Source organism: Piliocolobus tephrosceles, chromosome 10, assembly GCF_002776525.5.
Source record: "Piliocolobus tephrosceles isolate RC106 chromosome 10, ASM277652v3, whole genome shotgun sequence".
Classification (NCBI taxonomy): domain Eukaryota; kingdom Metazoa; phylum Chordata; class Mammalia; order Primates; family Cercopithecidae; genus Piliocolobus; species Piliocolobus tephrosceles.
In genome coordinates, this window is record NC_045443.1 from 59,910,108 (window position 1) to 59,934,669 (window position 24,562).

General features: G+C 43.7%; 1 protein-coding gene across 1 annotated transcript in view; it reads right to left on the bottom strand.

The window, feature by feature from the left end:
* PPM1H (protein phosphatase, Mg2+/Mn2+ dependent 1H) overlaps window positions 1–24,562 on the bottom strand; it is a 288,477-nt gene that overhangs the window by 16,841 nt on the left and 247,074 nt on the right. The window contains exon 9 of the mRNA XM_023225107.1: window positions 6,946–7,097. Within this exon, the coding sequence (XP_023080875.1) occupies window positions 6,946–7,097 (152 nt within the window). The remainder of the gene's footprint in view (window positions 1–6,945; window positions 7,098–24,562) is intronic.

Here is a 24,562-nt window from a genome sequence, read left to right on the forward strand (position 1 = left end):
GTATAAAGATGTCAGACACATGAAAGAGAACACCGTTTCACATATTCCTAAATTATGAGTTTGACAACAGAAATAGAAAAAACAACCCTAAAAGTTGTATGAAACTACAAAAGACCCAGAATAGCCAAAGCAAACCTGAACAGAAAGAACAAAGCTGGAGACATCGTATTTCCTGACTTTAAAATACACTACAAAGCTATATTAACTCAAATAGCATGGTACTGGCATAAAAACAGACACACAGACCAATGGGACAGAATAGAGAACCCAGAAGTAAATCCATGCATTTACAGCCAAATCATGTTCAACAGAGGTGCCAAGAACATACACTGGGGAAAGGACAGTCTCTTCAATAAGTGGTGCTGGGAAAATTGGATATCCACATGCAGAAAAGAGAAACCAGACCCCTATCTCTCACCATATACAAAAATCAAATAAAAACGAATTGAAGAGTTAAATATAAGACCTGAAACTATGAAACTACTAGAAGAAAACATTGGAGAAATGCGTTAGGACATTGAGCAAAGGTTTCTTGGCTAAGACCTAAATTGTGAGTCTGAAACAAATTAAGTTTCTCTGATGTCCCAATATGGTGTAATTACTAAGGAACACACATGGGTAGGAAAACAATCCTCATCTTGTTTCTCACCATCAGATTTTACAGAATACTTCCTGGTTGTGAATCCTAATGAACAAATTATGTACATTCCATATCGTTACCACAGACTTCCTTTAACACAAATAATTTTCACATTCATGATCTCATGAGATCATGGGCCCCTGCTGATCCCTCACACCTCATGTTGGCATTCTGCTCCCCACCTCCAAGGCCAGCAGCCACACTGACTGTTGGGTTCCAGAATGTGCCATATTTTTTCTCCCCAACTCCCGACCCCTGCCTCACTCCTGTTTGTTTATTCTTCAGGTTTAAGTGTAGACATCCTTTGCTTTAGGTTGATGCTGCTGTAATCCCTCCAGACTTTAAACTCAAAGAGGGCAGAGCTGAGGTCTGTGTTCTTCCCAAGTGTCTAGCAGGCCTTGGCTCACAAAATAGGTCCTTAGTGGTATTTCCCAAATGAATGAATCAGAATGGGAGTTATTCGTTAAGAAGAAAACCTTGACTCTTCAGTTCCTTTTCTATTTTTTGAGACAGTCTCACTCTGTTGCCCAGGCTGGAGTGCAATGGCGCCATCTCGGCTCACTGCAACCCCTACTTCCCAGCTTCAAGGGATTCTCGTGCCTCAGTGTCCCGAATAGCTGGATTACAGGAGCCACCGTGCCCAGCTAATTTTTGTATGTTTAGTATAGACGGGGTTTTACCATATTGGCCAGGCTGGTCTTGAACTCTTGGCATCAAGTGATCTGCCTGCCTTGGCCTCCCAAAGTGCTGGGATTACAGGTGTGAGGCACTGCACCCAGGCCAGTTCTGTCTTTTAAAACACCTTTTTTTTTTTTCTTATTTTTAGAGAGGAAGTCTTGCTGTGTTGTCCGGGCTGGTCTTGAACTCAAGCTTAAGCCATCTTCCTGCCTCAGCCTCCAGAGTCACTCAGATTACAGGCACGCACCATTGCACCTGTCTTTACAACCATAATTGTCTAGTCTGCAGTCTGAGAGTTTATTTCTTGCTGATAAACTGTGCTCCCCTCACAATTTTCCCTTTCATTCATTCATCTATCTGATATAGGATTCTTTATATTGCATAGGTTTGCCCATCTTCCCCAAAAGGCATACTGAAAACATTTTTTCTTTCCCATCCTGTTTGTTCCAAAGAGATCCTTGTGAACCCTGCCTCCATAGGTAACAGTTCTTGTGGACCCCAGGAGCCTGCTCTGACCTGGCATGTGCACACTGCCCACAGTTTACCACTCCTTGGCGTACAGATTTATCACCCTGGAAAAAGACGGGCTGGTAAGAAAGACCAAGCCAGCTTAGACACAGAAAAAAAGTGCTCAGTGCCTTTTAATGCATAACTGGCAGCTGGCTTTGCAAAGCTTTATAAAAATAATCGTAGTAGAGAAAAATCAACATGAGAATGTTGCTAACAAGTGGGATACATAACTTGAAACTTGAAAGGCGAAAAACACATTCAAATTCAAATAAAAGAATATTTAATTATAGTGCCATCAATTCCTCTGCACCTGAGCTAAATTATATCAAACAATTCTAGGAGGAGACAGATGGTCTACCTTCACATTTCCTGAATTTCTGTTGTGAAATATATGAGACATAATGACAACAAACATGTCTATAAGTGCTTATTATCTATTAGGCCTTTCACCTAATAATATATATGTATGAGGTTAATACTACTGGAATCTCCATTTTACACATAAAGAATCAAAGTCATAGAAGAGTTAAGACATTTTCCCAAGGTCCTAAGTCTAGAAGGGGAAGAGCCAAAATTCAACTCGGGAAGTAATTATGGATTACAGGCTCTTAACCACTAGACTACCCTGCCTCTCATATTTTACATACAAACAGATGTATATAACATTTATAGTTTAAAAATAACACAACAATAACCTGCCATCTACTTGAAGGAACAGAATATTATCAAGTAAATATCGTAGAAACCCAACAGGCCTCAAGCATATATTCCCCTTGGTACCTGCCTCTTCTCCTCTCAAAGTAACCATTATCTTGAATTTTGGGCCAATTCTCTTGGTTTTTGTTATAGTTTTAATGTCTATATCCCTAAATAATATAGTGGTAGTTTTCATTTCATGTAAATAGAATCCTAATGTATGTATTCCTCTATGGCTTATTAAACTCAACATTATGTTTTTGAGATTCTTCCCTGTTAATGAGCACAGCTTTGGCTCATTTTGGGGGTAGGGAAGGTGCCATAAAGTATCCCATTTTTTGTTTACCCATCCCACCACTGGACATGCTAACTACTTCCAGAAACAATTCTGTGAATATCTTCTTGTATGAATGACAATGCAAGAGTTTTTCCAGGGGTGTATGTTCTCGAATATTAGTGGCATCAGAATCACCTGGATAGTTTGTTCAAACACAAATGGTTGGTCCTGTCTTTGGAGTTTTGATTTCAGGTGGGGCCTGAAAATCTGCAATTCTTTAAAAAAAAATTTTTTATAAAATATATATATAAGTAGAGACAGGGTCTCACTATGTTGCCCAGGCTGGTCTTGAACTCCCAGGTTCAGGTGATCCTCTTGCTTCAGTCTCCCAAAGTGTTAGGATTACAGGTGTGACCCACCATGCCCAGCCAAAATTTGCATTTCTAACAAGTTCTCAGGTGCTGCAGATGCCACGTAGCTCAAAGGACCATGCTTTTCAGAACCACCGCTCCAGGGTACAGACCTAAGAATGGAACTGCTGGGCTCCATAAAAACACTATTGATATTTTGGTTATAATTGTACTGATTCTATGGATCAACTTAGGTAGACAGCTTCACTCCTTTGGCTCCTTAGAGCCTTGAAGTTATAAGAATTCTTGCCGGGCATGGTGGCTCATGGCTGTAATCCCAGCACTTTGGGAGGCCGAGGCGGGTGGATCACCTGAGGTCGGGAGTTTGAGACCAGCCTGACCAACATGGAGAAACCCTGTCTCTACTAAAACTACAAAATTAGCCGGGCATGGTGGCACATGCCTGTAATCCCAGCTACTAGGGAGGCTGAGACAGGAGATTCGCTTGAATCTGGGAGGTGGAGGTTGCGGTGAGCCGAGATCGTGCCATTGCACTCCAGCCTGGGCAACAAGAGCGAAACTCCGTCTCAAAAAAAAAAAAAAAAAAAAAAAAAAGAATTCTTTTGTGTACATTTATGCAAGGAATATAGACCGAACCAGCCAAGTAACACAAGTCAGCCCTTAGGGCCTCACTCTGAGAAATATCTTTCTCTGTGGTTAAAGGTTTCTTTCTTTTCTTCTCTGTTTTCAGAAATCAGGATCTTATGGCCAGAGGTTCCCTATGACACAGGGGGATGCTTTGGATAAAGTTAGCTCATGGCATAGAGGGATAATAGTCAATTCTGGCAGGTCAGAGGTGAGTGGGGTCTTTATCTATGCTTAGTTTATGAAATTAGAAAAAAAAGCTAAAAAATTCAGCCTTTACAGTTTTGGTATGTATTATTATTCAGGCCCAGGTACTTCCTAATTTTCATTATAATTTTTTCCTTTGATTCATAAGTTGTTTAGAAGTTTGGTTTTTACTCCATGTGAGTTTCCTCTCCTTTACTAGTTTAGAAGTTACCCTTTCTATTATTTTAACAGTTTTCTTAGCTATTTAAACTTATTTACTTAAAGCCTAAACACCATTAACTTCTCAAAAGAAGCACAGTATGTGAGCTAACACCCCTTGTTGACTATTTTGTACACTATTTTTATGCAATATTTTAGTTCTATCATTTTAAACCCCACACATTAGACATTCTTATTATTGTTTTACATAGTCAATGTATATTTAAATATACCCACATGTTTACTAATATTTTAGCTTAATAATCCATTTTATTTCTCAAATATTTCCTCTGGGATCATTTCCTTTTCTTATCTGAGCACACCCTGTAGAAATTTCTTCAGAAGAGGTTAGTTGGCAGTAATATGTATCAGTTTAAGTTTTGCCTGAAAATTTGTTTACTTATCCTTATTATTGATAGTTTTACTACATCTAAAACTTCTAGATTAACAGTTATTTTTTTCTTAGCCAACTGAAGACATAATCCCATCATTGGCACCGTTTGCTTTTGAAAGTTGGCTCTCAGTCCAAATGTCTTTTTTTTTTTTTTTTCCCTGGCTGCTTTTAGTATCTTTTTGGGAGGCAAAGAGGTTAAAGTTCTTCAGTTTCTCTCTTTTTTTTTTTTTTTTTTTTTTTTGAGAGAGAGTCTCACTCTGTCACCCAGCCTGGAGTGCAGTGGCATGATCTCAACTCACTGCAACTTCCACCTCCTGGGTTCAAGCAATTCTCATGCCTCAGCCTCTTGAGTAGCTGGAATTACACCAATGCACCACCATGCCTGCCTAATTTTTGTATTTTTGGTAGAGATGGGAGTTTCACCATGTTGGCTAGGCTGGTCTTAAACTCTTGACCTCAGGTGATCTGCCCACCTCCACCTCCCAAAGTGCTGGGATTACAGGGATGAGCCACTGCACTCAGCTGTTCTTCAGTTTCACTATTTTATTTCTCCTTCCAGAGATTTGTCGGGCTTTCTGAATCTTAGGTTTAGTATTGTCAAAAAATTCCATAACTTCTTCCCATCTCCTATAGTTTATCCTTTTGGAATTCTTTTAGAGCACCTTAGGCCATCTTTTTAGTCTCTTGATCTCATTTCACATTTTCTTTTCTCTTTGTCTAAGCCATATTTTGGATTATTAAGATCAATTTTTTAGTTCACCAGTGTTCTCTTCAACTAGCTCTAATCTGTTTAATTCAGTGAATTTTTAATTCCTGTTTTTATATTTTTCATCTCTAGAATTCCATTTTCTTAAAAATTGTTTAGTCATTTTTTTAGTCTCTTTTAAGACTCATATTTTAAATGCTTTAAATTTTTTTGTTTGTTTTGAGACAGAGTCTTGCTCTGCTGCCTAGGCTGGAGTGCAGTGGTGGGTTTATCTTGGCTCACTGCAACCTCTGCCTTTTGGGCTCAAGCAGTCCCACCTCAGCCTCCCGTAGTTGGAACTACAGGCATTACACCACCATGCTCAGCTAATTTTTGTAAAGATGGGATTTCACCATGTTTCCCAGGCTTGTCTTGAACTCCTGTGGCTCAAGTGATCCTCCTGTATCATCTCCCAAAGTGTTGGGATTACAGGTGTGAGCCAACACGCTTGGCTAAAAAAAACTGCTGAAGCATGTTAAAATATTTATATTTTTGTTGGCTTACTTTTGTTTGTGTTTTGAGACTGTGCCTTGCTCTGTTACCCAGGCTGGAGTGCAGTGGCGCAATCTTGGCTCACTGCAACCTCTGCCTTCCAGGTTCAAGCAATTCTCATGCCTCAGCCTCCCAAGTAGCTGAGACTACAGGCGTGTGACACCATACCCAGCTAAAAATATTTATATTTTTGAATGCGAAATCCAATAAAGAAGTATTTACAAGTCCAATTCTGATTTCTCTGTTACTCCTGCTGGCTTTTACTCACGGTGACTTGTGTTCCAGTTAAAGCTGCCTTTCTCGAGAGGTAGTTTCTGTTTATTTCTGAGAGTCTTCTAAGGATGTTGAGGTTATTTACACTGCCGCTAGACTGTAAGAAATACTTAACTTGGATCTTTCTCTCCTTACCAAATATTTCTCAAAAGAAACAATTCTCCAATGGATGACCATCAATGCTGGGTTGCATTTGCCATCACTCTCATCAACAGGATCAAAAATGGGATTATTTCTACTTTAGAGGATAGTTTAGAGGAAATAGAAATGTGAGAAAGGTATGCTGCTGAAATGCCTAAACACTCAAATTCTTTACCACTTGTATCTAGGTTCAACTTAAGGAGGATTTTTATTTGGCAGAGAAAGTACCTCTTTTTTTTTGTTTTGTTTTGAGACACAGGGTCACTCTGTTGCCCAGGCTAGAGTGCAGTGGCGTGGTCTCAGCTCACTGCAACCTCTACCTCCCAGGTTCAAGCAATTCTCCTGCCTCAGCCTCCCAAGTAACTGGGATTACAGGTGCCCACCAACACGCCCGGCTAATTTTTGTATTTTTAGTAGAGACAGGGGTTCACCATGTTGGCCAGGCTGGTCTAGAACTCCTGACCTTGTGATTCACCTGCCTTGGCCTCCCAAAGTGCTGGGATTATAGGCATGAGCTGTCACGCCCGGTCAGAAAGTACCTCTTACAAGAAAGGTAATCCCTTCTGCAGTTTGGTTACTGTACCATCCATATCAGCCTCTAAGTCATGAATGATGAAAACTGCATGATTATTATTTATTTCAGGCATGTCATGGAAGAATGCTTGAGGAATAGCCCTACAATTGTAGAAATGCACAAACCTGTGAGGATCATCTGGATCACAGTTAGGAAGAAACTGAGTGATTGCTTCTGCTACTTCTTCATTTGATAAAACATCCCAGAGTCCATCAGTGGCCAAGATCAGCACATCATCTGCTCCATGATCATATTTTGAGAGATCGTAGATTCTTACCTGAAAAAACCAGGAATGCCACCACTTAAGAAATTGGAAGCATATTATTCTCCCTAACAAAATGACTTCTGATTGCCCTTCCCTTTTCCTGCCAGCCTAGTGGTTTTCATTGTAGGGTACTTCATTATACAGCAAGCTTTGTGGCCAGGGATAGTCTCCCTTGGAGACTTGCTATATAGATACATGGGGCCTAATACACATTTGTGAATGAGCCTAAGAGGTGGGCTTAGTAATTGACACAGAAGAAATTAATTGAAAATGTAACGCCTGAGGTATAGTCAGAATGATGATTTGCAAGTGGATTTTATGCTAGCCAGAAGATCAGCAGTGAGCTTATTTGCTGTCTTCCTTTGCGTATTCATTCAACAAACATTTATTAAGGGCCTACCCTGTGCCAAGTGCTATAAATGCAAAGTTAAATATCTGATTTTTCTCCTTCAGAGGAGCTCTCAGTCCGTAGGGGAGATAAAGTCAATTCAGGATTCTTAGTAGCTGCTCTACATGTATTTGTCTAGGAGTAAGGAGACATTCTATTTAATGCACTCACTTGAAACCTTTCTTGCCTTACCTGCTCTGAGGCCCAAGGAGCCAACAACTCCTCTCACATAAGGATGGGGCTCTGACACTACCTTCAGGTTTCAGGAGCCTCAACTGAGGCTCACAGAAGATACATGCTCACCCCGAACCTCTAAAGCATGTCTTTGTCTTGACAAACTTTAAGTCTTTCCTCGTGTCTAGCACCTTAAATGACTTGGATATTTCAACACCCACCTAAGCTCTTGAAAGAGAATGAGGCAGTCTAGGCAAAACTAGTACGAATAAAAATCAAGCCTCACAGCAAGCTTTGTGGCCAGGGATAGTCTCCCTTGGAGACTTGCTATATAGACACATGGAGCCTAATACACATTTGTGAATGAGCCTGAGAGGTGAGCCTAGTACTTGTGGGCTAGGCCACAATTCTATGTTCATCCTACTTCAATGTGGGTGGGGAGGGATAGGGATGTGTGGAGAGGGGTTTGGGGTTTCACTGCTCTTCCCTCCTAGTTTGGCAGAATCACCCCCTGCCTACACCATCTCACGAACTGATTTAGTCAATCTCCTTCGGCCTCCCTCATTACTCTATTTTCTTTCTTTCTTTGTTTTTTTTTTTTAAATCGAGATGGAGTCTCTCACTCTGTCGCCCAGGCTACAGTGCAGTGGCATGATCTCAGCTCACTGCAGCCTCCACCTCCAGGGTTCAAGCGATTCTCCCGCCTCAGCCTCCCAAGTAGCTGGGATTACAGGCGTATGTCACTACACCCAGCTAATTTTTGTATTTGTAGTAGAGACGAGGTTTTACCATGTTGGCCAGGCTGGTCTGAACCCCTGGCTTCCAGTGATCCGCCCGCCTCAGCCTCCCAAAGTGCTGGGGTTACAGGTGTGAGCCACCACGCCCAGCCCATTCCTGTATTTTCTAAACGCAAGTCTGAGTGAAAGCGACGGGTCAGGGCACGTGTCTCATGGCCCAGCCATTGTTATGTCACCTCAGATCTAGAGACAATCATATCACCTCAGCCTAGAGACTGAATGTGTTGAGGTCTTTGAAAGCCAAGCCTCCTGTGTTTTAGAAAGGTTTGTCCAGGCTAGTGATGCCCTGCCGTGGGGCTGGTCCTGTGGGCTGACAGCCTATTCCCAGCAGCAGAACACAACAAAATGTCTATCCACAGGGCCCTGGGTGAATGAGCTCAAATGAAAAGCAGCCGCCAGACGCCAGGCCTCTGTGGACTGTGAACAAGAAGGTAACAATTAGCTAATGGCCCAGCACATGAGCTGTGCTCAAGGGAAGAACACTCAGGGGTACACTGCACTGGCGTTTAACATCTTCTTTTCAAAAGGCATGCTCACTTCAGGCTAAACTTATGTTCCGCAGAAGGCACTAGCCTTTTAAACCAAATTAAAGGAAACAGGAAAGCTTCAGTTTCCAGCAGACCAGAAAGTCCCAAATGTCAGAATTCTGTCCTCAGGTCACTGACGAATGTGGTCCAATTTTCACTCTGTCAGAAACAAGCCACCTTCCTATGCTTTATTTTCTATGATTCTTGGGTGTGTCAGAGTTTAACTTCTCAAATATTAATGTGCACAGAAATCAGCTAGGGATCCTGCTAAAATCCAGATTACAATTCAGTTCTGGGTGGGCTTGAGAGCTGTGGTTCAGCTTCCTCCCAGCTGATGCCAACGCTGCAGGTTCACAGACTGAGCCCTGAGTAGCAAGGTCAGAGAGGATTCCTACTGGGCCAGATTTGTACACAAGGGAATCAATGGCTCAGTGGACTTTATGACGACTGTGGAGACTGTTCCTTAGAGTGGGCTCTAGACAGACTGTAAATGTCACCTCTGGGCTCCCAGCTTCAAGTACTGGTTCACTGTGTTGTTACTTTCAGTATACAATAACTTTGCTTGAAAGACACTGCTAGGAGGCCAAGGCAGGGGGATAACTTGAGGCCAGGAGTTCGTGACCAGCCTGGGCAACATAGTGAGACCCTGTCTCTACAAAAATTAAAACAGTGAGACCCTGGGCATGGTGGTGCATGCCTGTGGTCCCAGCTACTTGGGAGGCTGAGGCAGGAGAATTGCTTGAACCCAGGAGTTTGAGGCTGTGGTAAGCCATGACTGTGCCATTGCACTCCAGCCTGGGTGACAGAGTGAGACCCAGTCTTTTTTTTTTTTTAAAAAAAATAGTGTTTGGGGGATTGATTCCTAGCTTCTTATTGGGTTATATCTACAATAAATTTCTGGGATGATTTGAACTCCATCTGATAGACAATGTTGAGTCATAAGAGGTGGTGAGATGTGGATGTCCCAGTCTTATGTTGGTAGTTAAACAGGAGATTCCATTTGCCTTGCAGCTTCTTCTAAAAGAGAGGGTTCAGGTCTGCAGATAACATCCATTTAATTTCAGAGTCTGCTCTATGAGTAGGGTGCCAAACCTTCTTTAAAGTGTTCCTGCTGACACAAGAAATGTGACAGGTTGTGTTATTCAAGCTGAAGTTGTCTTGTCCACACTCAAATGGAAATCTGGCCAACAGAATGGATGTGAGTTGATACATATACACGTTTTAAAATGCTACTCTTCAATTCCATCAATAAATGTAATCTTTCCCTAATTCTGCTGTTCCCATTTCTATGCTCAGCTCCCTAATGTAGTTTATTTAGCTAACATGAAAATCCTTGTCAAGACCATTCTTCATGTAATTTTTATGAAAATAATAAAAAGCTGATCACAACCCTGGTTCGTGAAGCACTCCCCAATTAACATCTTTTGAGGTTTTTACAACCACCCTGTTTCCTGCCCTTCAGCCAATTTCCAAAAATCTTTGCTAACTTTCCACTTACAACTCGTGTCTTATACGTTAACCTGTGATGCAGAACATCTTGCAAAAATGTTTTCAGAAGAATTGGACTGCCGTGCAAGTCATCCCACTGTGTGCTCATCCTCCCCAGCAACAAAGGCTTCAAAGGATTCCACTGGGCTCTGGAGTCCTGACCTTCCCTCCCTGAAGCTGTTGTTGGCCTTACTCAATCGGACCATACTCACATCCTCAAAGTTCCCCTGTTCAATTCCTTAAATAGCTTCTTAACGTTCCTGGAAGCCTCACATCAAACTAATGGGCTCTGAAACTCCCCAGGACTCAGACATCTGGAAGAGTCTTTGCAGCCCTGGAGGGGACAGGTGTGCTACAGAAAAGCCTTTGAAGTGGGACTGGGGAACATGGTCAGACCTTCTAATGGCTCCTTCCTGGGTTCCCATCTGCTAAGAAAGGGAGAGAAAAGCCAGACGAATCCTTGAGATTCTTGCAGTTTTTCAGAGCAATATAATCTAAGCAGCTGAAAAATGGGACCTGTGTGGACCTGCCTTTCTGCTGCCTTCAGTACACTTTTATTGCATACTTGCTGTGTACCAACTTGTTTTCCAGGCACTGGGGACACAGTGAACAAAACTGACAAAGCCTCTCACAACTTCTAAACTAGTAGACGAGATAGACACACAAATAAATTACAATGTCAGAAGATGACAGATGCTCTGAAGAAAAATCCAGCATGGTAAGGAGAACAACAGTGTCATTTTAGAAGATGAGGTCATGGTGGGCCTCTCTGAGAAGGTACCATCTGAGCAAGTCAATTTCCCATGGGTCCCTTCTTGCACCGCCCCAACCTTCCTTTGGGTTTCTGTTACTCAGTGTTAGACTGGTGGTGAAGAAGGGGGGCTGAGAAAGGTGGGTGCCACTCTCTCCTGTCAAAGCACTCCTGAGGAGGACCAAAGAGAGGCCATCTATCTTTTCCCTGGTCCTCTGCAGGCACAATCCTTTCACACCCACTAATGCAACATTTACCTATGTGCTTCACTGTGGGTAAACCTTTGTCTATCAGTTTTGTATGAAACTGTAATCATCGATTTATGGCCCTGTCCTGACACTAGGCTGTAAACACCATGAGGCTTGGGACAGTTTTTTCCCTCCTTGTATCTTCAATGCCCAACCTAACACCTGGTTCACTGAATGAATAGTAGTTGAAACTGATTGTCCCACAGAGATGAAGCTCTGTGCCTTGTCCTTTAGGGACAGAGAGAGATACATAGCATCTGATCTACCCTGGAAGACTGACAAGGCTGATCCCATCTCAGCGGAATCTGAATCTGGAATATGGCAGAATATTATTGCTTTTGCCAGAGCAACCAGGTGAAGAACAAAAAGTGAATGTGCTCCAGCCCCTCATGAGGCTTCTGAAGCTTTCCTTATGATCTGATCACAAAAAAGGAGACAGGCAACTGACAAATAGCACGCTGGCCTTGAAACACCGCTGGCATCTTTGTTATCAGCCTTTCAGGGCCCACTTTTCTGTCTCTTCTAAAAGATTAGATATTCTCACACCTAAATGTGTTTAGAATCACCTGGAGTGCTACCTTAACCAAATTAAGATTCAAAGATCCTACCTTTAAGAGTCTGATCGTACAAATCTGAGCTGCATACTTCAACAAGGACCCCAGGGAATTCTGACGCAAGTGGTGGGGGGAATCTCACCTTGAAAAACTGTAACAGATGAGAAACTCTTTTGGGGTAAGGTCCATCTTATCCTATCGGTTTTTGTGCCCAGAACAGAGCATTGTGACTAGCACTCAATTCACAACCGAAGAAAGCATTTCCTTATTGGGTATTTACCCCTGTCCAGCTTACAATGAACACCCAGGGAGTTAGTCATCTTACTATCCCACCAAAATTCAGCTTCTGAAGGCCCAGAAATCCCAATTTGTATTTCCTCTGTGGGTCTAGCAGTATCTTCTATAGTGTAAACCACAGTAGGTCTTCAGGACATACTTGCTGAGACAAAGCATAAACAGGGGAAGGAGAGAGGAAGAAACAAATGAAACATACAAGATACTTTCAGAAGACCCCCTCATTTCACGGTGATCCAACAGATTTAGATTGTTAATTGTGACACTTCCAAATCATCAAGAAAATGTAATGTGCTGATATATAACAGAAGTGGCAAACTCTTTCCTTTTCTTCCTTTGTTTTCAGGGGAGCTGCCAATAAACATTCAGTATGGGGGAGCAGGAATAAGTCTGGGGGCAAACAAGAACGTTGACTAATGTGCTCTGAATGAGCCAAATGCTGACTGCTGTCACAGAGCCCTCGGTTTCAGAGCACTAAGAGATGTCCTTAATGTCAACATTGGGCACTTATTCTACACAGAAGCCTGTGACAAGCAACTCTTTAATACAGCACCTCCACTTAGTGCCAGGCTGTAGGCTGCTGTTTCAGCGTTTGTGTAATACTTGCTCCCATCTTTGCCTTATTACTGATAATATTGCAGTGGCATGTTAGGAGGGCTCATACCACTATAAGCTGACGCTGGCTTCTTAAAGCTACTTTTAAAAAGAATCCATCAATTCTTCCATTTGCCAAATCTCTGCTGCTTCTCTAGGATGCCCTCATGGCTTTTACATCTTGATCAGTTCAGCAGATTCTCCAAACTGGTTTTGCCCTTTTAAGTACTCAGTGTAGGACAATGAGCTCCTGCAGCTCAGGACTGGCTTTGTGGAAGAGAAAGAGGCTTGCCCTTCTTGTCAGAAGCCTTGCTTCAGGTCTCTGCTTCTAACAAGCCTTGTGACTTGAGAAGATCTACCTTTTTTATTTTTATTTTTATTTTTTTTGAGACAGGGTCTTGCTGTGTCGCCCAGGCTGGAATGCAGTGGCACAACTCTGGCTCACTGCAGCCTCAGCCTCCCACACTCAAGCAACCCTCCCAGCCTCCTAAGTAGCTGGGACTATAGGCGCACACCACCTATACTTTTTTACTTTTTGTAGAAACAAATTTCATGTTTCTCAGACTGGCCTCAAACTCCTGAGCTCAAGAGATCTGCCCACCTTGGCCTCCCAAAGTGCTGGAATTACACATATGCACCACCACACCTGGCCTAGTGCTCAATTTTCCTATCTCTGAAATCATTTTTTAAAAACTGAAAAACACAAGAAAAAGGAAATATTATAACAACTGCTCTACTTCTCTCACAAAGCTGTAATTAAGATCAAATAATGTGGAAAGGAACTGCCAATTTTAATTCTTTTATGGTGCTGATCTCAGGGCAACCACATCTGAATATCGTCTAGTTGGTAGAAGGAAAGGATTAAGAGTGGGCTCAGGGGAACAGGGATTCAATTCCCAAAGTCTCATTTAAAATAGCAGTGATTGGAGCTCTCAATAGTGTTTCCTGGCAGAAATAGCCAAAGGTGGTTCCCAAGGTAAAGGTTGCCAATAGTTGGTGGGAAACAAAGAGATGAAATCTTATCCCTTCTACTTCATGTGTCCAACCCAACAGCTCAACCTATAGATCCTTGAAAATGACACTTACAACAAGAAGAAAAGAAAACACCAACATACTTCCTGCAGTCCTATAAAACAAGTTGATCATTTCAAGACTGGCATTCTAGCAGGCTACCAAAACTGCACCCAAATTCTCTGTAGTATTCTATCTACACTACTTGATGTCATGAAACAAACACTGAATCTGGTGGCAGAAGACTTGGGTTTGAAACCCACCTCTGCTTATTAGGCAAAATCACTGTATTCATTCAGTTTCAAAGCTTACAGACCATTTGCTTGGAATATCAAAGTTAAAGGGGGCACCAATTCCTTGGATGGACGAGCTGGACATTGTATGCCTTACGTGAAGAGGAAGCTGCAGGGGCCAAAGCCTGGGGATGTGAGAAAGGGCTGGTGTGTTTGGGCAGCTTTACCTTGCTTGGTTTGGCCACAGTACTGGATGTCCCCTGGGGAGTGGGGAGGGTGAGGCTAGACTTCTCAAATCTTCCCTGTCTCTGTTTGTGAAATGAGAGGTTAGACCTAGGTGGCCACTAGGGCTGCTCATGGCTCCAACATCCTCCAACTCTCATCACAGCATCAGGCCTTGATGTGACTGACCACAGGACTTCAGAACACTGGGCTGCAAGTGAGTTCAGTGACACCGAAGTGTTACAAATATGTTGGCCGCTCATACTATGCAAAAGGAGCTGTTTTGGCTGCAGGGATACATTTATACTTGAAATATGCCATAGATATTCTTGAGAGTTTGTTTTTTGGAGTCTACAGACCAAACATTTGAATTTGGAGGGTAGATACAATATAATAGCTCAAAAAGTTTCTTTCTAAACCAGCTAAAATAGGAGATATTGTGCAGAGAGCCTGAAGGTATAACCAATGCCTGGCTGCTATTGCATAAAGTTTCCACTTTCTACACACAAGGCCTGGCATGTTACAAGTCTCTGGGTTTCCAATGGTTTGTTCACCAGTAAATCCAAAGGACCACTGAATGAATTAGTGAATGAATGGGTTTCAATATAGCTCAATAATTATTTGAGGAATAAGTCTATCTTCACAAAAATGTCCTTTTGCAAAGATAAGCATCAGAAGAAATCCTAACCTGTGAGTGAAAACAAGAGGGTGCAGAACAGATGAACCGAGTTGCCTCAAGTCTATCCAGGAGGTAGGTAAGGCAGAGAGTGACCACATATCCCTGTTTGCTCCAATAGTTTTGGTCTGCACCTGTTTTCCCAGCATAATTATTAATAGTGTCCCCTTTGATTCTTGAAAATTCCTGGTTGAGGGGTTAAGTAAGATGGTCACCTGACATATAAATAATAAAATGACTGCTGCTTCTGGCCATTGGGACTGAAAGAATCAGTGTCACTACTTTACAGGACTCTTCACCACAGAAGGTTTTCAGAGATCTCAAGAGCCAGTGAGCAAGGTATTATGCATGCTGCCTTAGAAGGGGAGATACAATCACCACAGGTAAACTGTGGGATACTTGCTGTGTGACAAAGTCAATCCCACTGATTGCAGTTGTTCTGGTAGCAAGAAGCCCAAGACGTAGCTTGTTCAAGTGCAGAATGAGGTATATCATATCCTTAACCCACCAGCCTGGCGTGAGCCACATGCATTGTAGGAGTGAATCACACAATCTGGGACTACAATATAGATGCATCACAAACCTATTTTAGGATTGTAAAGCAAGTTCCTGCAGCACAGTGAAGAATAGCTTACTGATGGCAGTAGCAGTCTGTCTGGAGCAGCTGCTGCAAAGATGCTGGCTGTAGCAGGGGTGGCACAACTGGGCTGTGTGCTCCATGGACCTGGTGGGAGCCCCCAAGTTGGTGGGGCAGGAGCCCTCTCCTTCTGGGTGCAGGTACAGCCACCCAACCATGCTGCACACCCAGGCATCCCTATGCTCTTGGGTGCCTTGGAAATACCCCTGCCCCTGCAGGCTCAGAAGTGCCTGCTCCTGCTGCCTGGCCTCTCTCAGCTCCCAGTGCCCACTCCAGTGTGGAGCAAAGTTGTGGCTGAGCCTGGGCACTGTCGTGACCTGGCTGGGTGTGTGGGGGCTTGGGGCAGCACCGATGTGTCAGCCCCCTGCCACCTCAGCCACCTCTGGACTTTGGTCGCCACCAAGCATGAGAGGGAGGCCAAGGGGAAGGTCTGAGGGTGGCTCAAGGTGGGCCTGCAGGCACCTCTTGATGCAGACAGCCAGGGTGTCATGGATGACATGTTGATGGCAGCAGGAGGCAGACAGGTTCCTGGGTGGAAAGGGGCAGGTCCCTGGTGAAGCAGCACCTTCAAGCCAGGGATAGCTTGAAGCATGGGAGCCAGGCTGGCAGTTCCAGGTGGAGCTCACGACCTAGAGTGAGAACTTACGGTGCTTTTTCTGGCCCACTCATGGCCACCCATGAACCAATCAGTATGCACTTCCTCCCTTCTGAAGCCTGTAAAAACCCCAGACTCAGCCAGACTCACAGAAACAATGGCACAACCTGCCTGCAGATAGGAGCTACCCACTCTGGGTCTCCTCTCCACTGAGGGCTGCACTCATCAGGACGACCTGCCTGTGGAAAAAAGCTACCCACTTCAGGTCTCCTGGGTGCTGTATTATCGCTCAATAAAGTACCTCTTGGCCTTGCTTATCCTCCAGTTGCCCATGTACCTCATTATTCCTGGATGTGGGACAAGAACTCAGGACCCACTGTTGTAACACAAACAGGGCTGAAACACGCCTCCCTCTTGCCACACTGCAGGCAAAGAGGAGGAGAGAAAAGAGGAGGAAAGAGCCATGGCCCTTTGGGGAACCCAGACTTAGGAGCTCCCCGAGCCACGGCTGTGACACCCTCTTTGGGGCTCTACAGTTCCTGATACCTCCAAGCTTTCAGGCACCACTGCATTCCCCGGTGCCCACAATGGAAGCCACTTGTGGTATGCCTGGTTCAGCCGCGGCAGGGAACTGGCACCTGGCTGGTGCCACAGGCAGTATGTATGGATGTGTGTAGTGGCCGAACCCCATACTTGCTTAATCACTCACACACCCCTCACTGCCCTGTGCCTGGCTCACTCTTGGCAGGCATGGGCTCCGGGCCGGTAGCAAAAGCTGAGTGCAGACTGCCAGGCTGAGTGGGCAGAACTGGCCCAGGGGGCCTGAGCAAAACTTGGGCAAAGACACCACCAGCCATAGAGGTTTCTGGCTGGTGAAGCAACACCCTAAGGATCCTGTGACATTATCTGTTTCTCAAAGAGTGGTCTTTAGATCACTTACTACAGAATTATCCAAAATGTAAAAATGTTTAGAACTCATCCTAGATCAATGATTCAGATTTTCAGGAGGTGGATTCCAGGGATTTGCATTTTTTTCTTTTTCAAAGAGAGGGTCTTCCTCTGTGGCCCAGGCTGTAGTACACTGGTGCAATGTCTCGCCACAGCCTTCACCTCCTGGGCTCAAACAATGAATCCTCCCACCTCAGCCTCCCAAGTAACTGGTACTACAGGTGCACACTACCATGCCTGGCTAAGTTTCATGTTGTTTTTAGAGATAGGGTCTCATTATGTTGCCTAGGCTGGCTTGAACTCCTGAGCTCAAGCCAACCTCCTACCTTGGTCTCCTAAAGTGCTAGAATTACAAGCATGAGTCACCAGGCCCAGGATTTGCTTTTTTTAAACCAACTTCTAAACATTCGTATATGCATTAATGCAATAAATATAAAAAAGATACAGCATATTTAACTGAAACATCCAAATGAAATTATTATTTTTCAGGAGGGGATCAGAGGGCCACAATCTCCAATGAGAGGAAATGTTTGACACATACAGGTTGGTTTCTGTTGTGTGACCATGAATTTTGTGAGTTGCTAAGTTCGTTTTTTGGTGTGTGTCAGAGTAAATCTCAAGTTTTATTCCAACAGCTGGTTGGCAAATCTCAAGTCGTTGGCCAAATGAGAACAAGCCATGTAAATGACACACAGATGCACACAACTGATTTTTATAGCCAGACTTGAGAGTTAGAGATGGAGATGCACAGGCCACATCATGAAGTCTCTCCCATGTAAGGTAAGAACATACCAGAATCAAAGAAAGTAGCTTCTGCATACTTTTTTTTTTTTCTTTCTGAGACAGAGTCTTACTCTGTTGCTCAGGCTGGAGTGCAATGGCGTGATCTCAGCTCACTGCAGCCTCTGCCTCCTGGGTTCAAGCGATTCTTGCACCTCAGCTTTCTAAGCAGCTGGGATTACAGGCACGCACCACCATGCTTAATTTTTGTATTTTTAGTAGAGACAGGGTTTCACCATGTTGGCCAGGCTGCTCTTGATCTCCTGGCCTCAAGTGATCCACCTGCCTCAGCCTCCCAAAGTTCTGCGATTACAGGCAGGAGGTACCACACCCAGCCTGTATACTCTTTGTTTTTTGAGACAGAGTCTTGCTCTGTTGCCAGGCTGGAGTGCAGTGGTGAGATCTCGGCTCACTGCAACCTTCGCCTCCTGGGTTCAAGTGATTCTCCTGCCTCAGCCTCCCAAGTAACTGGGACTACAGGCACCCCCCACTATGCTCAGCTAATTTTTGTATTTTTAATAGAGACGGGGTTTCACCATGTTGGCCAGGCTGGTCTCGATCTCTTGACCTCGTGACCTACATGCCTCAGCCTCCCAAAGTGCTGGGATTACAAGTGTGAGCCGCCACACCTGGCCACCTGTACACTAAATGTGATTTTGTCCCCCAAAATATTCAAAGTGGCAGCGGTGGTGGGAGGGGGCAAATTGCCCCCAAGGGTGTGCCATGCTAATTGAGAACATAGAAGTATGAGATATTACAGATACGCAGGGTTGGAGAGTGGATCAAGAAAGCTGTCAAATATGAATGCCTAAGACTAACAAAGTATCCTTAGAACTCCTCATTTTCCCTTTTTGCAGGGGGATACATGTTTTGTGAGGTCTGAGGTTTATAAAATTTTGGGGGCTCTGTTTAAGAATACAAAAGTAATTATGAATAAAAACTTAGATACCAATGTGAATGTTTATTAAGAATGGGAAAAAAAAAATCACAACATGTTACTGGAACCCTGGAAGATGAGGTCCCTTTCCTTTGAGAAATGTTTACATAAATGTTTCCTGATTGCAACCTGGCTTCTCCTCATCTGGAACAGCCTGTCTGCATTTTCCGGCAACAATCAGAACTCACAGGGGCTGATCTGAGCAAAGGTCCCCAATACTTCAGTTTAATTAGCTTCTTTGTAAATCTGCCTTTACACTGCTAGATTTCCTTTCTTAATTAGCTAAACAGCTAACTCATCAACTTATATTACTTAGTCCTGGAAAGACAGATGATTATTACTTTCACCCTCAAGATTTCACAGTGGGGAGGGCATTTCTACAGGAAGGCCGTGACAGATGTCTGTCTCCAGGATGACTGCCATCAATTCCTTCCCTTCCTGTACAAGCAAGCATGTTATTCCTCACATCAAGAGGTGGATCCAATTCCCCTATCCTCAAACATGGACTAGCCTTAGTGATGTCCTTGACCAAGAGAATGTGGCAGTGCTGATGTTCTCTCTCTCTCTCTCTCCCTCCCTCCCTCTCCCCACCTCCTTCTTTCTTTCTTCCTTCCTTCCTTCCTTCCTTTTCTTTCTTTCTTTCTGTTTCTTTCTTTCTCTCTCTCTTTCTTTCTTTTCTTTTCTTTTCTTTCAAGATGGGGTATCACTATGTTGCTCAGGCTGACGTTGAGCTCCTGGGCTCAGGCAGTCTTCCTACCTCAGCCTCCGAGTAGCTGGGACTATAGCTACGTGCCACCATGCCTATCTCGGATTCTTGAACCACCCACTCTTAGAATATTTCCTCTCAGAATCCAGCTGCCATGCTCCGGGAAGTCAAAACCACATGGAGAGGCCACGTATTGCTGCCTCAGCTAAACTCCCAGTTGACAGGCAACATTAATATGTGAGAAAGCCATCTTGGACTTCTAGCCACGACAGGTCTTCAGAACAACCCCAGCCCCAACTCACATCTGACTGTGGCCATGTGAGAGGTCCTAAGGGAGAGCCACCTAGCTGAGCCTAGTCAACCAATGGAACTATGAAAGAGAAACAGAAATTGTTCTGCAAAACCTTTAAGTTTTGGAGGAGGTTTGTTTTATAGTCAAAAAGAGCACAGAGGAATTGTGTTGGGATATAACTCTTCCATGCCCTCTATCCCAATAAGACTGGAAAGACGAAACATGGGACATTGAACTCCCTGGATTATTTCTCTGGTCTCTATTTGTCTGTAAGTGGTGTTTGTTCCCTCTGCTCCTGTCCTCCAGCAGGTACATACTAGGAAGACCTTCCCGCTCTGGGATTGAGAGATGAGAGCCCACAGCTGTTCCATGGGTTTGATCTGGGGGCTAGAGGAGATGAATGAGAACTCCATTTTGGTCTCAAATCCAAACCATTTTAACCAAACCAATCTAACTTTATACTAGTTATTAAAGTTATTTTGACCCCAGACTCCAGTGTCTACTTTTTTAATTGGTTCAGAAAACTTACAACAAAAAAAGGCATATTTTTTCCTCTTCAGACCCCAACAAGTACCACCATTCTTCCTTTCATGTAGGCTGGAAAGCGAAGTCTTGTTTTTAAAATTTTACTCGGCTTCATCCTCTAAATCCAGTCTGCCTCACTGTGCCACCTTTTAGTTTCCACAGTCCCTTCACCAGTTCAGCTCCTCACTGCCACAGTCTCAGTCCTGCAATGACTGCCCTGTCTGCAGCTCCCCCATCTCCCATGGTTACAGCTAAGATACTCCTCTTGCTGAAGACCTTATCTACTGCCTTAGGTCCAGTTCAAGGACCTCTGTGGTAATTAGCTTTATTAGAGCTAACAGCCTTTCGAGCTAATCTTTCAAACTCAAATGGCCCCATAAGGCAAATTTTATTTCACACTAGACTATTTCTTCCTTTCTTTTAAAACAAATTGTCCTATTCTCTTCTTCTTTAGATTATATAGTTCTCCCTCCTATATCCAAATCCTCTAGTCCCTTAGAAAGCAAGAAACACATGCTTTATGGCTCGTTATTCTTTGGCTAGTCTAACCATCTAACTAGCCACAAATCTGAATTCCTTGAAGATATGTTCCCCAGCGCTCTACTCAGTAAACACCACTGGACTCATGATACCCCAGTGAAATTTTGTTGTTGTAATGGATTAGGAAGAGGCGCTAGGAAGTAATATTTATTATGCTAGGAATGAGTATTTATTTGTGCGGAGTACTTCATATGTCATTTAGTTTTTTTCCTTGGATTCCTTAGTATAACAACTCTATTGGCCTCTTTTTCACCAAACAGGAAGTTGAGATCCAGGGAAATAACTTTTTCAAGGTCACTTAGTAAGTGCAGCGATAGAGCTTGAAGCCAAGTTTGATTACCAGTCTAAGTTTTTTAACCACCATATCATATGGCCTCCAGGCTTTTTTGAGGTGCCCAGGGAATGCTTTAAAACAAAGTTTTCTTCCTCTTCCAAATAGAATTACTGTTACCATTTATTAAAACTTCAAGACTTTCAGCTATGCATATACGCTTTTCTCTGTATATCATCACACTCTTTGTATGAACAATCATGTTCTGTTTCACTTCAGATGGCACAGCCATTTTCCCATATCAATATGCACCAATATTGTTTTTTATGAATGGGCCAGACTGCAGAAAGCACAAAATACAACAAAATACGATCTTTCCCCAAATGGGATTTTGGCTTGGGCACAAAATGTCACCCAGAATCAGAAGACTATAAATGTTAAGATGTACACATGTTAAATATTATTCATGTTTTCATGGGAGAAAATGGGGAAACCCAGACAAAGCAGGAATTCTGAGATTCAAGGTCTCACTCTGTCACCAAGGCTTGAGAGCAGTGGTGCGATCATAGCCCAAGGCAGCCTTGAACTCCTGGACTCAAGTGATTCACTAGCCTCAGTCTCCCGAGTAGCTGAGACTACAGGTGTGCACCACTATGCCCTGATAATTTTTAAACTTTCTGTAGAGACAGGGTTTCGTTATATTGTCCAAGCTGATCTTGAACTTCTAGGCTCAGGTGATCCTCCTACTTCACCCTCCCAAAGCATTGAGATTATAGGCGTGAGTCGCTGTGCCTGGCCTTCATTCTCTCTCTTTTCCGTGGGGAGGGGTGGTGGGAAACAGGATCTTTCTCTGTGGCCCAGGCTGGGGTGCAGTGGCACAATCATGGCTCACTGCAGCCTCAACCTTCCAAGGCTCAAGTGATCCTCCCACCTCAGCATCCCCTGTAGCTGAGACTACAGGCACGTACCACTAATTTATTATTTATAAGTTCATTATTTATAAATAATATGTTTGGGAGGATTTATTATTTATTTATTTATTTATTGTAGAGACAAGGTTTTCCTCATGTTGCCCAGGCTGGTTTTGAACTCCTGGGTTCAAACGATTCTCTTGCCTTGGCCTCCCAAAGTGTTGGGATTACAGGTGTGATCCACTGTGATTGGCCCATTCTCTATTAAGAAGAAAGTGAATACAGGGAATCTTTAAGTGTGAAGCCTTCCAGAAGCCGGTGGGGAAGGAAGACTAATATTTACTATCGCTGACCACGTACCACATCTTGTGCCATGCAATTTCACTGATGTTCTCATTTGCTTTTCCTAACAACATGTCAACATAGGGATTTTTACCCCACCTTAAGGAAGAGAAGACAGGTTGTGACTGCTTGTGCAGTCCTCTGGTAACACTGGTGCTGGGCTGGAATTCAGATACTACAGTCTAAGGTCTTTGTTCTTTTAAAGAAGGCTGTTTCAGATAAAAGAGAAAAAAAAAACCTAGATTTTAGAAAATTGAGAGTGAGCTAAATAAGTGGTCTGGAGTTATAAAAAAATAGCTGACAGGAATCTTGATAACCAAAGAAAGGAAAAATGAAGCAGAAATAAAATTGGGACCCTGTGGTTCAGTCTAGCAGGGGCGGGAAGGGGGCTTGCTGAGCTGAGGAGGGAGCTGGCTCCGCAAACGGGCCCCAAATAGAGGAAGGCCTTGTTTCTCCAAGAGCCCAAAATGGGGTAAAGGCAACAGCATGGTCTTTGAGTGGAGGCTGGAAAGAAGGGTGAAATGAAGAAGAATCCTAGCTCTACGGAGGGCCTGTCACTGGCCAAAAAGGGGCGCGGCACAGAGAACATCTGGAGGTTTGGGCTGCCGGCCTGTGCTGGGCTGTCTGAGTTACAGGACATGAGATGTGTGCTGGACTGGGAGTGGTGGGAGAATTTCTGGGAAAGAAGAATGTGAGGAGAGCCTGGGCTCAAGTGCCTTTGAGTTAACAAATCCTTCCTTCTCCACTGAACTCTTTCAGGACAGTCTAAAAAAGTTTAAAGGCGAACTTCACTAAGCAAGAGGATGGGGGACCTGGCTGGGGACATTTTCCTTATGCTGGGGGAGAGGCTGCACCCTATGCTGTTAGGCAGGAAAAACCAGGTACTGCAGGCTAGAGGGGAGTCAAAACATCCCCTACACTCAACCCACACCTCCAGAGAACAGGCCTGCGCTCGACTGGTGGTGAGGGCCTCTCTTGGAATTCAGTTCTTGGCCAGAAATCCCTGCCTTAGACTGGGGAAGGTTTGAGGGAAGCTCAGTAAACCTGGCGGCTGCTCTTTGGGTTTGGCAAACTCGAGATTTTTCCAGCGCCTTGTGTTCAGCGAAACTGAAAACGTGTTTGGCTAGAAACCCTTCACTAATTTTTAAACCCCTGTGAGTTTTTTTTTTTTTTTAACATAAATTTGATCCACATGTTTTTGATTTATTTATATTTAACTCATCAAATCGAATTAGGAGCCACAATGATGAATGGGAACAATGCTGATTTCCAAGAAGATTTTTGAGCCCTTTTTCTTAGAATTCAAACACATTCCACCCCCAGCCCTCCACAACTGTTAAAACTACCAGACTGAGCTGGGTTTGAAATTTAGAACCCAAATGTGAAATAAAGATCCATGCCTGGCAAAGACAGAGCACAGCAGGGGAATGTTCTTAGGGAGTCACAGAAAGAAGGTGGGCTCGGGATGGGGGAATAAGAGAGGGAGTGGGTCGGTTATTCTTCCTTAGGTGGTTTCGATACGTTAATCGAGCTTTGGAGGCTCCCAACAGAGGCCACTTCTCTTGGGAATGATTTGATCACTACCACCCAGGGAAAGGGGGTTCCTGCTCCAAAAATTGGGAACAGGGGGTTCCTTGTACCTATTTTTTTTTTTCTTGTGTTCTCCGTAGTAGTCAATTCAAGCTGCTCTTCCGCTTCCCTTCTAACAGTTCCACCCCCTGCCACCCCTTCCTGGCTCTGGTGAAGGCCTCTCCATCTGGAAACATTTAACATGTACAACAATTTTAATCTTGTGCAAGAGAATCTTAGATGCACTACATACCCATTAAGTTAAATTATAGGTGTACAGTGTTACTTTGCACAATTCTGTCTGGTCTGGGTTTGCACACACAACAAAGGCCATTACTGTCTTTCCCAATTACCCTTTCTACTATATCATCATTTTCCACAACTTCAATCTTGAGGCCAATAGTATTTCTCTGGGAAACTCTGGCCCCCAAGGTCCCCAAAGTCGCTGTCTTAGGTTTAAGACAAAG